The following is a 17297-nucleotide window of genomic DNA, read 5'->3' as shown; positions in this document are numbered from 1 at the left end:
AATTAAAATCAAAATTTATATTTAATAACATTACATTACTATAGTTTGGGTCTCAGGGAGTCTGGAGATAAAACAATAAATAATACAGGTAATAAAATTGCAAAATTATGATAAAATTCTCTAACTAATGTACACACTGAGATACACTTCTGCCATTGGTTTATCATTTGTAGTTTTAGACTTATTTATTAGTCTTAGTTTATGTTAATATCAACATTTACCAATACATTATTAAAATCAAAAATTGTATCTGTTAATATTATTTAATGTATTAACATGAACTAACAATGAACAGTTGTATTTTTATTATAACAAATGTATTTCTCATTGTTAGTTAATGGTAGTTAAAGGCACATTATGTAGTTTTCACCTCTAGAGGTCACTTATTCAAAACAAAGGCGTAGTTTGATCATGCCTTGATTCCGTGGAATCATGGGAGGTGTTGTCTTCACATCTACAGCTGGTGGAAAAGAATCTGTCGAGACTAGGGCAGAAATCATATTCATGGATGAGCTAATGTATTAAAGATTTATTAACATTACTGTAGTAAGAAGCAGGGTGTGGCTAAAAGCCGTTGGAGCGGAATGAGGCCGCTGGAGCGATTGCTAATGGGAGACAAGTGCGACACTTGCCACGAGAGCAGTGGAGCTTTTATTATGCCGCAGACGAGCGCTTCCACTTCTTCCGGTCATGAGTATGTGGGGTAACGCAGCTCTGTTTTATCGTATTAGATACATTTGTGTGTCGAAAGTTGTTATAATGCTACTCTGTGCGTTCACTCGGTGACTGCTACGAGACACTTGTTGCACACTGCAGTAAGCTAGATTGATATGACATTTGATCGATAAGTCATGGTTAAACATGGTACTCACTGTAAATCAAGAAAATGAGATTTAAACAATAAGACTTACTGTGTTGAGCTATATAACATGATTAGTTTTCTGTCGATGAATGTATCCAAACAGTCGCTCACCTGTCTAATAAAACACATAATATATTAAAACGTCTTTGATGTTTCCGTGGTTTCTACAAAATAAAACCATTGTTTTAAATAATGTCATCGATAGGCGACGTACAGACACGGTCCGTGTCCTGGTTAAAATAGCTTATTTCTCTGGATTTAAACATTCTTGGAAAGATTTGGGGTAATGTAAGTACACAAGTCAACAAAATATATAACACTGTTCTAGTGGTTTTTAGATATTTTAATCTGAAAATATTACATATTGTGCCTTTAATGCATTAGCTAATGTTAACTAATGGGGCCTTATTACAAAGTGTTATTGTAGTTTTTAAATTGACCCAAAACAGAATTACTAAAATCAAGAGTCACATGATAAACCAGGCAGTTCAAGCTTCAATAATGAGGTCTGAGGAACTTCAATAATAAAATAAATAATAAAGAAAGAAATAAAAATAAGAATTGAGCTTCAAAATGAATATAACTATTAAGATACACACATACATCAATGTGATTTCTGGGACACCAGATATAAAAACAGAACATGAGAGTTAAGAATAATTCTTCTTGTCAGCATGAGGCATAATGATGTAATTTTAAGTCATGTTGGTTTGGTTGACCGCAGGTGTTTTTAGTTATCATATGGGTTTTTTTTTTAGTAATAGCATAAGACTGTATTCTTGTGATGCATCACATTTGATAGGACGTATCGATTAAGAAGCATTATTTCCATTCTCAGATGCAATATGTGACTCACAGATACTCACACCCTCCCTCAGTAGTGCCATATGTTTGTTGTTGTCATTTAAAATAAAATGTGAGCTCATATTTGTGGGAGATGTTACACGCCATAAAGAAAAAAAATAAGGGTGAACACTTTATTCCTTGCTACTAGTTTCTGTACTTTCATTTGAATTTACATTTTATTCCTGGCTACTTGTTGCCGTACTTTCATGGTATTTTTTACAGTAGTGGTTCTACAACTGATTACAGGAAATGGCGACTGTATTCTATGACTGCAGTACGAACAGGAGCAGGAAATGACTGTGATGTAGAATGATTCTCTGCATCTGTCTTACAGTACTGCCATGTATATATTTACACACATTAACTGTAATGGTGTGATGTTGCACTTATATTCCAAGCATGAATTTTTTGATAACACTTTATTTTGATAGTCCTCATTAGACATTCTACTAACTATAAGTCTATTTATTCTACTAACCCTAATCTAAGTTTCACTCCTGGTTGAGTCATACTAATAGTTCACCAGACTCAGCTCATCAAAACAGCACTAAGAATCCCCAACCACCCTTAACGGTTTTTAAACAATATCTGTATTGTATAACGTTAACATTGCCACATGTAGTGTAGAATACAAGTTATGATCAGACTTAATAGTCAATCTCTTATGCACCTGTTTTCTCATAATAAAAAAAAAACATTTATCATGCTAATCATAAACAGATTTTGTAAAACAAACATGAGACACTACATTATACATATTAAACAAGCAATTATTTGTACACCTTTGTGATGAAGTTGTCCTTGCTTAACCAGGAAGAATGTGTGAGATCATAAAGCACAAATTACAAACAAATTAATACGTAAATTAATAAGCTTGTGTTATTTTCTCTACATACTAACCAACTGTGTTCTGTAACACTATTACGCTGGCTAGGAGAAAATCAATGAAATAATAAAAAAGTTCCCAGCCAAAGTGAACGCTAATCACCTTGACTTAACAATTATCCCACAATGCGGCACAGTATGACTATAATTTGTTTTATCGACAGCAGTTTCTTGTGTAATGGCAGAAAATTGCCTAGTATGAATTACTATCTATCACTGTAAAATTCCAAATAAAGCATTTTACAGTATGTGAAATCCCTGTTAAATCCTATAAAATGTTGTCAGTAATTAGAATTAAAGTGTAAATTCACCCTCATTTTTTTCTCTTTATGGCGTGGAACATCTCCCACAAGTCTGAGCTCACAATTTATTTATTTTAAATGACAACGACAAACACTACTGAGGGAGGGTGTGTGTGTCTGTGAATCACATACTGTATCTGAGAATAGAAATGATGCTTCCTAATCGATTCCATAATATCTTTAACGTTGCAAGAGAAGTATAATACCTGCAAGCTAGTCGCTTTTCAGCGAAATTCACCATTTTGAATCAAAATATGGGGAATTGCAAATTGCAAGCGCAATAAACCTCACAAGAATCAAAAATGAGCTACTTTCCCACTGGAGTGAGACCAGATGTCTCTCAGGGTACGTTTACACGACATCGATATGGTTAAAATGGAGAAGTTTTTCCTTTGAGTTTTCCACGTACAGACGACACCATTGTCAAAACAATCCCCATTCATACGAATCCGTAAAAATGACTAAAAACGCTGTATTCTGCTGACAGGCTATTAGATGCCGATGAAACACTATAGACTGAACATGTAATGCGCATGTGGATGACGTCATCGTTTTCACAGATTTGCGTTTTTGTTGTTTGCAAGGAATCCGTTTTCAAAAACTTGCACGTTGAAACCCATTTTCAAAAGTTTGCGTTTTCAGGCCACCAAAACGCTATTGTCGTGTAAATGAACGGCCAAAACGCATAAAAAAGTTTTCTGTTTTTAGTTGAAAACTGTGTCGTGTAAACAGCCCCTCAAAGTGTTGCGATCTTTCTTGGCGCTCTGTGGCGTGACAGATCGCTGTAGCGCTTCAGTTCAAGCAGAGCGCACGTGAACCGACCATCTCTTCCGCTTTACTAGTTACGACACGAAATAAATATGAATGAACATCCTCAGGTATGTTGAAATATATAATACAGCTTAATGAAATCCATATCATGTCACATGTAATCGATTAATCTGCGTTTCAACCGTGGCGTCAATAAAACATCTTGTAAAAATGTCACATTTACCGTCACATTTACCTCAGAATAGCCGTTCAATGTCCAAAAACTCATTAGTCAACTACTAAAATGAACTTAGAGAGGAGCATTTTGCTTAATATATGCACTATAGGCTATTGCATATTCATTGTATTCGTATAACATGTGCTTCACACATAAATCCGTTTTATGACAGCCACCATTTAAATGTTCAAGCCTATATAAAAAGCGAGTAGAAACATAATTGTCATTTAAAATTTATTATAATTTTATTATAAAAACGTACTTGTGTAATTTATATGTAAGTAGCTTACAAATCATATAAATAATTTTAACCTTTAATATTATAATGATCTACCAACTGTGGTTCCCTGTATATAGTTTACATTAGATGAGAGATATTTTTTTCTTTGAGGAAATTTGCCATACTGCACCTGATAGGCCCCAAATTAATCAATATTGAATCAAAGGTAATCAAATCTAAATCAATTCGCAAGCTTCTGAATTGAAATCGAATCCAATTGTGAAATTTGGGTCAATGCCTAGCCCTATAGTGTCAATAAATGTTTTTTTTTTTATTATTATTAGTATTGTTATTTTTTACTTGAATCAAATGTTGTTGTTTTTTTCCATTTATTTTCTTGTCAGAGTGCACCAGAATGCTTTGATTACATGTTAAAATCACAAACATTTTCTCCTGGGGGACGATGCCCCCAGACCCCCCTACAGTAATTTCTATCGGAAACATGCCACCTTTTTCACCTCTTTTGAGTTTGCAGGTATGAGTATACAAAGAGAGTATGGAGAGGTTTAGAACCACTGCTTTAAATACTCTGCAGTGTAATGGAAAAACAAAAAAAAGTCTGAATGCAGGGTTTGTGAATGTGACCTCAGATTACAGATTGCTGTTAAAGATTATCCAGACCCTTGGGCTGTTTAATTCCAAACATAATCCTGCATTCAGAGTTGATGTTGTTTTTCCACTTTATACCCCATGGCCTATTTCTCCACCGCACATCATTTCATTCACAATTACAAGCTGCTTCTGTGTGGATGTGCATTAAGAACATGCTGGCTAGACACTGAGTCCTGGACAACCACATTAAGGTGGATGTGTGGGAGGCCGTGCTATTAGAGTCATTCAAGCATCCAGAGAACAACCTGCTCCTTGATGTCTGCCACTGTGTTGTTTGTTCTTAGTTGTAAAAATAGGCGTACTTTTGGGATTGATCTGTTTATCTTTGTGTCTTTCCAGTCACATATAGAATTGATTTTAAAGCGTCTATTTAAAAAAAAAAAAAAAAACATTGATTACCATGGACCCAAATACTGCATCCAATCCCATGTTTAAAAAAACATCTGGTTTTAGTTTTGCTTTGTGATTTCAGGCCGAGTTGAATACAAAGAAAATTATTACCATGTTGTGAAATACTGTATATTCTGTGAGGCAAAACATTCAATCAATTTCAAAACATTCAAAAAAATTTTAATCAATGCAATGACACTTTTTATTGAAACATCAAAATATTTTGTATCCATATAACCCTCATGTTTGAGCCCAGAGCCATTTTAATAGCTTAAAAAAATTATACTTGACATTAATGTATCAGGTTGATATGTTGTGATACGTTTCACAGTAGCTACATTTAGAAATTACTACTATTATGTTACATTGCAAATATGCTTGTTGCATACAATCTTAGTAAACCTCTAATATATTTATGTCAGCTATAGAAATGTGTAAGGTTCATTCCAAACAGTATGCCATCTGCAGATGTCAGATTCACATTCATATAATGAAATGCATTATTTCGAATAAAACAATAAAATAATAATATATTATTTTAATATGTCCTTTTATTTATTGAGATAAATAAACATTTCCATTCCATATTTATTATATTCTTAAATGATTTTAAACTTGACATTTAGATTTTTTTATTTCAATGTTTCTTTATTCTGCCTATGTAAGGCACATATTTTTTATAAATTATGTTATGTGTGTGTGTTTTTGCTATTCTTGGCATCTTCTATGTCTATTATTCTCTCCTGACAGCTTGCATCACCCACTGAAACTGTACACCTGGTGTGGAAAGTTGTAGCACAGTGTATTTTACCCACACAAAATTACATGGCACGGTCAACCATGAAAAATAACATCATCGCCCTCAGAGCGTGGTTTGATGTTCCTGATTTAACGATCTAACTCTTGTGACCTTGCCCAAAGCCCTCAAGCCAACCACACAGGTGTCGACTCATAATAGACCGTGTGCCTATGTGTTGCGGTTGTACGGATCTATGGTACTGCACGTCACAACATAAAAAACACGGGTAACCCCAACGACCACGTGCCGGTGGGAAAAGAGTGTAGAGCGCGTCAAGACCCATATTTGGAATGTCGGTCTACGACAACGGGCCATATATGGTGCTTCCGCGCGTGACGTTGTTCCTTATGTGGAAAACGAAGGCGTGGCTGTGGCGGAGGAGACTTGATACAAATACTGTTTCCAACCCCGCCTGTACTGTAGAATCACATCTGCTGACAAATAAAGGACTTTAAAACTAAGCTTTGACGAAATACAGACGAAGATTATATATTTACAGTTAAAGAGTAAATTATTCTATGTTCATTTTAAAGTAATAATACTGTGAAAACACACCAGGCCTCTACGGACACAATAATATTGTTTTGTGTCATCTATCTTTTTTTGTTATTGTTCATAGTACTTAATTTCCAGTGGGCAAAAAAATACGTTCCCATATTGAACGCGCTGTTGTTGATGCTGTGAAGAATATCCGTTTCTACTCACGACTGTTGTTTGTCTGGAGAGGTCATGGGTATTGGCGACCCTCTCGAGATCTCAGGTAGTGAGTTAGTTCATATTTTGCGGACTCCCTCTGAGCTCTTCGCGTCTGGGGGATGCATCGTGTTGGACTGTCGGCCTTTCCTTGCCTTCTCCCGAACGCACATCCTCGAGTCCCGCAACGTCAACTGGAATTCCATGCTGAGACGGAGATCCAAGAGCTCCGTGGTGTCTCTGGAATGGTTGGTGGCCGACAAGGCGCTTCTGGCCCAGCTGCGGAACGGGGACTTTTCTCCGGTGGTGGTCCTGGATGAAAACAGTCGGTCGGTCAGGGATTTGAAGAGCGAAAGTCTGGCCAGTCTCCTCGTCAGTGCCCTTCAGTTAGAGGTCCAGTCTGCTTCGACGCACATCTGCTTCTTACAAGGTAAAGTTCACAAAACTAGAAATGTTGTCATTGTTTTTGGTGAATACTTAAATTCAGTTCAATTGCTGAGAAAAAAAAAAAAAGTATTTTATACTCTAAAAAATGGTTTCATGTGGTAACATCTAAATTAACTGGAACAATGATTTAATATGACTCACCCTGACTACATGTTGTCATTCTTTTTTGGAATACCTTAATTTAGTTCTAAATTTCTATATTTTATATTTCTATATATTTATTTATATTATTAAATACATTTACATTGTTTGGAAGGAAACCTAAAAAGTTAAAATGTGGTAACATTTGAATTAACTGGAATAACATGATTTAATAAGACTCAACCTGACTATATTATCTTATATCAACGAAAGTAATTATATTTAATAAACATAAATAGCTCATATATATTTGCAAATGGCAAAATGTTGCACTGTAAAACTGTTTTGTCAGGTAGGCTTGCATAAAAATAATCTGAATGAACTGTTTTATTCAAGTAAACTGAAAATGAATGAATAAATAAATAAATATAATATTAAAAGGTTGACATTATTTTAGTGTTTTACATGTTAATCAAAGGTTATTTCTAATAAAAAAAAAAGGAATTTGGTGATTTAACTTTTGCTGCACTTGGAAGCCTATTAAAATTGTGGAGATGTTTGCTTGCTCTATAAAATGAAATGTGCAAAATTAACAAAAAATGTTTTCTTTGACCATTTCTAGGTGGATTTGATGGGTTCCTTGCACTTTATCCAGAGCTCTGCTTTAGCACTCCTGTCATGTGCTCAAATTATCCTGCTCTCAGTGAACCAGAGCCCGTTGTGTCCGGAAGAAAGACTCCTCTCTATGATCAGGTTGGTTATTAGAAATCTCAAAATCATAATGAATTATCCAATGACTTTTAATATAACACAATATCTTTGAAATATACTCATTGATTTGTATCTTTTTTCATTACCAGGGTGGTCCAGTTGAAATCCTCCCCTTCCTCTTCCTGGGCAGTGCACATCACTCGTCCAGACGGGAGACTCTGGAGCGATGTGGGATCACGGCTGTGCTCAACGTATCCTCTTCCTGTCCAAACCTGTTTGAGGAGGAACTTCAGTACAAAACTCTGAAGGTGGAGGACAGTCTAGCCGCAGACATACGCGTGCTTTTTCCAGAGGCCATCCACTTTATTGGTAAGTCCTAATGGTTAAAAGAGATTTCTGAATCATTCAGAAAAATAATGACGAGCTAAAAACTAACTCTCACCTTCATTGCATCTGCAGATTCGATAAAAGAGAGTGGCGGGCGAGTGCTGGTCCACTGTCAAGCAGGAATCTCCCGGTCAGCCACCATCTGCCTAGCGTACCTCATACACGCTCGACGTGTCCGTCTGGACGAGGCCTTTGACTTTGTAAAACGCCGCCGACAAGTCATCTCACCCAATCTAGCTTTCATGGGCCAACTTCTGCAGTTCGAGACAGACGTTTTGTGCCCTTATTCTGTGCTAGACAGAGAAAACAGTGGCACTGCATTTTAGTATCAGCGTACGGACAGTATCAGTCAAGAAATCTTGAACTGGCCTCACTAACTTTCAGATATACTGGTTGCAGCTTTGACCTCAAAGACTGTGACAAATCTACAAAGGTGCTTAAAGGAAGTTTTTGTTTGATGCTATGTGTGTACAAACTGACAGACTCTAAATAAGGAGATCAACCACCCTTTTAACTAACACCATGGCAATAACTCAACTTGTTTGGATAAAGCTGTAGATGGCATCAACTGACTACCTGTTCTTGATTGTTTATGGCAATACAAACTATAAATAGTTGTCGTTTCCGAACGATAGTGGCGTCACTGACACACCGCTACACCCAATAGCCCTCATGGAAAATATAATAGTCACATGTCATTGTGACATTGTGACATTGTGTACTTGACTACTAGTGTGATCTTATTACATCAACCCAAGATAACTTGTATCTGAGATATTGATGAAACAGACGAAGAACTTCTGTCCTGCCAATCTTCTAAGAGTAATATAGTCTACTACAGCATTTTCATTTCACCTTCAACAATAGTATATGTTTAGGATGTATGTCTGCAGATCATCTGAAATGTCAATGTTCCATTTGACTGCAGTGACTGATGCTGTGACCATATATGGCTGTGACGTGTGGTTAGTCTTCTGTGTGGTAAATGTCAAGTTTTTCCATGAAGTTAGTCTAATTGTCAGTCTCAGACAAGTTTTAAAGGGCAAAGACCTGACAAACTGTGATCTTAGGTCATTTTAAAATTAAGTTAAATTGTGTTGCGATAGATAAAGGCACTAAAGCCACTTGCTAATGTATTTTATTTTTTTATGAAGTGTTATTTTATTTCCTGTTTTTTGAATATTTATTTATCTATTTTCATTCAAGCGATGCACTTTAAATTAGATTTGTTTTGATAAGATCTTTTGTAAGCTATGTGGTTCACTCATTTTAATATGTAAATAAAATGATGGATTCATTTGTTGAATGCAACACTGAATGTGGTTTTCTTTTTTTTCTTTTTAATCAAATCAATCATTCTTACTCACTGACAGATTCTGGCCTCAAGAGCCACCCCCCTTATTTCCAAATAATCAGAAATGACTAAATATGAGAAATATTACAAGAATTGCACAACATATTTTTTATGCTTTTGAAGACTTATGCTTACCATGGCAGCACTGATTTGATCAAAAGAACAATAAAAAGAGCAATACTGTGAAATATGATTTTTTTTTTTTTAAATTCAATTTGAATATATATATATATATTTTAATGTAATTTATTCTTCTGCTGGCAAAGCTGAGTTTTCACCATCATTACTCCAGTCTTCAGTGTCACACGATTCTTCAGAAATCATTCTAATATGCTGATTTGCTGCTCAAGAAACATTTCTTAATATTATCAATTTTGAAACCAGTTGCTTAATATTTTTGTGGAAACCGTAACACATTTTTATTTTGGATACTAATAGAAAGTTCAAAAGAACAGCAATTATTTGAAATAGAAATCTTCCATCTTTATCAATTTAAGGTGTACTTGCTAAAATAAGTTTCCGTTTCTTAAAAGCAAATTTTACCGGCCCCAAATGTTTGATAACATTGCAGATTTCTTAGTTTATTTCACATTGTCGCACAATATTTATTGACATACTGTACATTCACTGCTGTGCTAATCTCACAAAAGTATTAATATGGGAAATTACCACTTTTTGGATTGTTGGTTATGCTACATGATACAAGCAGTGGAAATCTTTTACCACAGCGCCATCTGCTGATTGTTCAAAGTAAAAGGCGTTGACTGTCAAGAATTAATACATGAAACTGAGATGGTCCTCACTGCAGAACACGAGATCCAGGGGGCGGGGGGATCTAGATCCAACTCCTCCCACTTCACATAACCCTAAACCTACCCATCTCTGCCCCCTGGATCTAAACCTACCCATCTCCACCCCCGGGATCTGGATCCAACTCCTCCCACTTTACATATCCTTTAACCTACCCGTCTCCGCCCACTGGATCTTGTGTGTTCTGCAGTGAGGGGCTACTGAGGAAAATGGCAATTATTATTATTATTGGTCCCCGGTTTGAGTACCGGCTGAGCCAGGAGGGCTTTCTGTGTGGAGTTTGCATGTTCTCCCCGTGTCTGTGTGGGTTTCCTATGGGTGGTTTGGTTTTCCCACAATCCAAAGACATGCGGCATATCAGTTGGAGTCACTAACCTGCGATGGTCAACAATTCAGGGTGTTTCATCGCCTGTGACCCGTGACACTGGATAGGCACCAGCTCCCCCATGAGCCTAATAAAGATAAAGCAGTTTGGAAAATGGATGGATTATTATTATTATCATATAATTTCCAGTTGGCTCTGTGATTGTTCAATGTGTTGAAGGTGGGCAAATACCAAGGAAGAAGTACAGCAAGAAATGCAGGGGACTTTGGAGAGTTGTGTGAGATTCATCAGCAAATCAGAGATAGAGATAAAAAAAAAAAAAATCAAAGAGCTTGTGGGGTGATTGTGCTACAGAAGGTCATCGCTGCCTACAGCCATCAGCATCTACAGCTCTTTCATTGTGAGCACTGGGCATGGAAAACACTGATTTGTTTAGATTTCCAGCAGACATTGATGGTTCTAAATGGGATCGTTCACCCAAAATGAACATTTTGTCATTATTTACTCACCCTCATGTTGTTCCAAACCTGTATGAGTTTCTTTCTTCTGCTGAACACAAAAGAAGATGTTTTAAAGAATGTTGGTAATCAGACAGTTGAGACCATTGAATTTTTTCCTACAATGGAAGTCAATGGCTACTGCCAACTGTCTGATTACCAACATTCCACTCATTTTAATATGTAAATAAAATGATGGATTAATTTGTTTAATGCAGCACTGAATGTAGTTTTCTTTTTATCGTTTTAATCAAATTAATCATTCTTACTCACTGACAGATTACCAACGTCTTTTGAGGTCACCCTCCTTATGTCCAAATAATGTGTTGTGATAAATGTGTTGAATGATTACCAACACTCTTTAAAATATCTTCTTTTGTGTTCAGCAGAAGAAAGAAACTCATACAGGTTTGGAACAGCTTAAGGGTTAGTAAGTGATGACAAAATGTTCATTTTTTGGGTGAACTATCCCTTTAAGGTGAAAAATTAAAAACAGATTGTGGTTGCCCATGTGAGACAGATCCTGTGATGAAAACACTGGTAGGGTCATGCATTAACTCTCACACATCTCCCTTAAAACTCAGAACATCTTCTGAGACTAACAGCTCTGGTGTGATGCTATCTGCCAAACATTTTAACTTATTTGCCTACTGTGGCAGTTTTAAATCGAAATTTTAATTGGATCCAGCCTTAATAGTTTGGTTTAGTTTCAGTGCCATTGAGGGGCTCACTATAGTTCTGAATTAAATATTACCCAGCAAATATTTAGGCTGTTAGAGCTATTACACAGCTATAGAAATCAGATCCTCTCTTTTCATTTGACGCCATTATTCTGACAGCAGCACCTAAATAAATAATTTAAATAATGCTTACAACAGGCTATGGGAATATTGGCAGTCTTGTCAGCTCCAGTGTGCTTTGTCAGCTAAGTGAATTGGAAAATCTCCATGTTGTTCGGGGTTAATTCTGTTTGTGAACTTTCACGCCATCATCTTGCTCATAACAGCAGGAACATGATATAAAGTCACAGTGGGTTTGCTTTTGTTGTTGGGAATCGAGGTTGCGTCAAATAACTCTCCTTAATGCTGCTCTGCATGCTACTGCTTTCATTGCCATCAGAAACTGCAGAATTATCAATAGAAGCATGACACATTCATAATCTCCCTTCTTCTCTCTTGTAAACAAACTTACAAAACCTTTCTGACATAAAATAGACTGTGATATACATCGAAAGTCATACGCTCATAGATAAAAAGGATCTAATTAAACTTTTTTATACATTGTTTAGCTACTCAAATTAAAATGTCCATTACAAGGCCGTCTGTAGATTTTGAACTGATACAAGCGGATCAGCTATAATGCCGATAATCTCAAAATGGCCAAAAAGTATTAAAAGAGTAGCCTACTTATTACATAAATAATTTAGACTTTGCTGTAATTTTACAGTTACTTACCGCAAAAAAGCCCATATTTATTACTTACGGTTAACTACTGTAATATGCACTGCATTGTGGGTATTTTAATGAAGTTTACAGTGACTTACTGTATATGGGAATTGCAAAAACAGTAGTGCTAGTGTAAATGAAGAAGACAGATTTCTTGAAGTGCAATAATATTATTTTTTTAATGTCATGGTAATAACAGCACAAGTATGGTGTGATATAATATAATTTTTAAATGAGAAAAAAAATAAAATATATAAACTTTACATTTAAATTATTTCTCGCGTGCAAAGCCTACGCAGGTTTGTGTCGAGTGCGCGCATAACGGACGGACGTCCCTGCTGAGTGGATCGCCAGCTGCGAGTTTTCTTGAGGTAAGTACTTTTTACTTAACACATTTTGAACAAATGTCTTTTATAGGTTACTTTTACAACGTAAACCATTACCAATATCAACTAAATACAGCTAAATATATGAAGAAAGTACATAAGATGTAATTATAGGCTATAACTAAGAGGACAGTCTAACTCTTCGTTTCCCTCAAAAACTGCTGCTTTCATATGAAACCCAAATGGTCATACAATTGACTGCATTCCTTTTTCAGTATATGTACCCAGTCTAGTATTTACACGAACAATGGTTTTACGTCTTTTTTACGGCCAGTTATGGTATATTTTAATCGTCTGTTAAATGAATACCGTTAAATGTGTGTGACGTCATTTGAAGTAGTAGCACGTTTTCTCAAAGGCTCTTGCTCGCGCGCGCGTCTCTCTCATTACCCCTCCTAACCTAATATATATAGGCCTATATATTTTTTGGATTGAATTTGAATTTAATTTTTATATATATTCAGTGTTGTTTTCATCTGATTGTGTAAGTGATCAATCTAGCAGTAATCCTATATCTGTGACTTATTATGTTCATCATGACATAATATAGTCATTAGTGAATAATCATTGATGAAAAATAATAATGTTTCTCCTTTTTCTCTCTTTTGCCTGTGTCAACAGGAGCTAACTACACCCCAAAGGCTCTTTTAAAAGACACTGTGCTTTGGCTTTGTAAGTATGTTTGACTAACTATCAGATGCATTAAGTGATCTTATCATCACATCTTGTAATGCATAACATTTTCTTATTTCAACAATAAAACAACCGCCTACATTTCTGCCTATTTGGCATCCATTTTTATCTTGTGATTGTTTTATAGTCATGTGGGATATGCCTCTGCATAACATGACAAAGTAATTAAAAACGATTTATTGCATGCATTTAAATATATGTATACATTATTTTATATGCAGATCAGCCAGTGACCAGAAAACAGAGAGACTGAGGAACAGACAGAGAAACAGACATCTTTCATCGCAAAGTCACCACGCAAAACCTGAACTAAAAACTAGGCACATGCAAATATGTACAGATGCAAGTATTTAATTATTTGCAATATCTGAGAGACTTTTATTTATTTATTTATTTATTTATTTATTTTTTCAGCCAACCTTGACCAAGATGTCAGATGAGCAGGAGGTGACGTTGCCTATCACACCACGGGTGATCATGCTAGGTATGATAAATAGTTGTTGAGAATACTATTACATGCAACAATTTAGCTGAAGATGTCTTTGTTTTAAAGAGTAGTCTGATGTCTGTGACCCACTGGATGGTCAGCATTGAGGGGAAGGTCTTCTATGAAGCTAACCAGCTGCATGACTTTCGCTGGCTTATACATAGATATATAATAACTAAGAATAACTGCTGTTGCACAAGTTGTTATTTCATCTGTCCATGAGCAAATTTAGATGAGAAACTCATGACCATTTCTCACACATCTCCACACCAGTGGTGTACCAGTATGGAGGCCATGTTTTGTTCATGCTTTTTGTTGTCAATTTGGCATGATCTCTGGATGGATGTAATTGATAGCGACAGTGAATAAAAAAATATACTTATATAAATGGACTCAATACACTTATTTTGAATTCATTAAATTTAATAGCATTCATAAAATATTTTAAATAATGATTTTGTAAAATAAGTTGCAGTAAGGGTATTGTACTGTAAAATGAAAATGCGGTAAGGGCATCATACTGTAAAATGAAATTGCGGTAAGCTACTGTACAGAGGCAGTTACAGTAACTTACAACAGTGCTGCCAGTAAGTTACCGCAAAAATACAATAAAATGTCTAACAGTGTACTTAAAGAATATACTTACCAACACCTAATTGCATGTTATTTGCAATTAAATGCTTTTTTGACATATACTGTAGGATTTAAGTACATCTTTATATTTGTAATTTCATAATTGCTTCTATTGTCTTTGAAATTTATGGTTAAACTGTCGAATGTACTGACAAGCAGTTATTTTAAACAAAAATTTTAATGTAATTTCTATTGAAACTTGTATGTCATGTATTTAAATGTATTTGTGATTACACATTTGTAATGATGAAGTTGCAATTTAGTACATTTAAAATATATTTACTGTAGATGTAATAGCCTACTGAATAACACAGTTAAAATTAAAATCAACTTTACATATACTTTAGTAGGCTATGTTAGTCATCACATCAAAATAAGTGTAGTTCTAAAGCATGACAAAAGATTATTAAAACGTAATGATTCAAAATGTAAAAAACTAGCTTCCGTATTCAACTTACGGAAAAAGTGTAATGCTATGTCAAAACGCCTACACTACGTCCTACGCCTTCCGTTTTCAACTTATGAAACAAGCGTAACTGACGCGACATAAGTTGAGTACGGAAGGCGGTCTGGCGGAAGCTAGCTACTTTATAACGTGTTAAATATAGATATTTTTCTTACACAAACGCATCGCTTCGCTTCAGAGGGCCGTGTGGAGAATGTTTACGATATGATGGATGCACTTTTTTCGAGCTTCAAACAGGTGGTTTCCGTGCACTGCCATTATAAATATATTAATGTAACTCCGATTGTATTCGTCTGAAAGAAGAAAGTCATATACACCTAGGATGGCTTGAGGGTGAGTAAATCATCGGGTAATTTTCATTTTAAAGTGAACTAATCCTTTAAGGTAAAACTTTTTACCTTAAAAAGCATTTTTTTTTTTAAAGTGCACTTAAGTGTATTGAGAAACAGTCATTAAAGTGCACTCTAAGTACACTTAAGTGGCCTTTTATTTAATTAATATATATTATCAAGTACAGTTTTTAATATATTTTCAAGATTTGAAGTAGCCTATACATTACAAGTGCACATCCAATGTAATTAGGCATACATATTTTTTTCACAAGGGTCGAATTAAACGGACTCTCTGATATATCAGTCTATCACTACTAAGAAGAAAATGACTTCTCCCCAGAAGGAACATCATGAACTTACTGAAAGCTATTGGGGAAAAAATGAACAGTAAATGAAATATAGCTTCCAAAGAGAACTTCATCCTCAGGAGTGTCATGATCTTAGATGGCATGCAGACATTAATGGAAAAATAACCTATTGAAATACCCTAAGTGGAAATTTTAACACCCGTTAAGATTTAGATATCTTGCTAAGCAATTTAGTCGATAAGAACAGGCTTTACACAGTATGAACCCAGTTTAAAAATTGTGGATTGACGCACGTTCAAATGAACGTCAACATTGTATTAACTTGAAGGATTTTTGTATGAATAAATAATCGAGCAAAATACATTGCCTGCTGGATCAATGAAGAAATATACGTTTTAAATAATCGGATACCTGCAAAGTTATGGTGAAATATTCATGCTTGTTTTCATTTTGTTGTCCATAAGGGGGCAGCGCTTACCATAGTTTACCATAGTTTTTGTAAATGAACAAAGTGTTTCTTCCCTCCTCTATCTATCTATCTATCTATCTATCTATCTATCTATCTATCTATTTCTCTAAAACAGTACTCCACTTAAGAGCTCTCTGTGCGAAATACTGCTTCGTGCAAATATTTATTTAATATTTTTTTGCATACTGGAAATACTGCAACTCATTCAACCCTTTTGACATAACGTTCTGTGTTCTTTGCTAAAATCACGACGGTAATACAGGTGATTCAGGAAACAGAAATTCACTGATCCTAATGGATACGCTTGAAGAGCTTGTAAATTGCAATTGGGTATATGTTGCACTTTATCATCTGAAGAGAGCATTAAACCACTTGATCTTTATGAAATGAAGCGCGAATACGGTGCGGAGGAAGCGCTCGATTGTCACGAGTCCTTTTACGCACGAGAGCACAGTCTGTGATTAAAGTTTTAAACGTTTCAAACAGGTCTCTGTTGCTTTTGGATGTAGTCAGCAACACCTTAAACTGCAAAACAACCTTTCATTTTCCATAGACTACATAATGCTTTACAATATATCCTGTTTGTGGTGGTTAATGGAGTTAATGTAAACTTCTCAAACGAATATACAGCAACATTTACCCTGTACTCTTCGTTATGTAAATATCATTAATCAAAATCATTACCTTTATCCATTTTGCATAGCCACAAGCTGTTTGGATTGTTAACCTCTCCAAAATGTATTGTTTTAATTGCACCCACTACACGCCTGTATTTGTTTGTCAATAGAGTTTTAGGATAGGTCAGGCTT

At 35.4% G+C, this 17297-nt stretch overlaps 1 protein-coding gene across 1 annotated transcript; it reads left to right on the top strand.

The window, feature by feature from the left end:
* The first annotated feature begins 5908 nt into the window (after positions 1-5908).
* On the top strand, positions 5909-9594 carry dusp2 (dual specificity phosphatase 2). Its single transcript, XM_051903964.1, has 4 exons — positions 5909-7087; positions 7808-7938; positions 8046-8265; positions 8356-9594. Exons 1-4 carry the CDS (start codon positions 6694-6696, stop codon positions 8607-8609), a joined length of 999 nt encoding a protein of 332 aa, XP_051759924.1. The 5' UTR covers positions 5909-6693; the 3' UTR covers positions 8610-9594.
* Positions 9595-17297: the final 7703 nt, after the last annotated feature.

Source organism: Ctenopharyngodon idella, chromosome 8 (assembly GCF_019924925.1).
Source record: "Ctenopharyngodon idella isolate HZGC_01 chromosome 8, HZGC01, whole genome shotgun sequence".
NCBI classification, from domain to species: Eukaryota; Metazoa; Chordata; class Actinopteri; order Cypriniformes; family Xenocyprididae; genus Ctenopharyngodon; species Ctenopharyngodon idella.
This window is presented reverse-complemented; position numbering and strand designations above follow the sequence as displayed.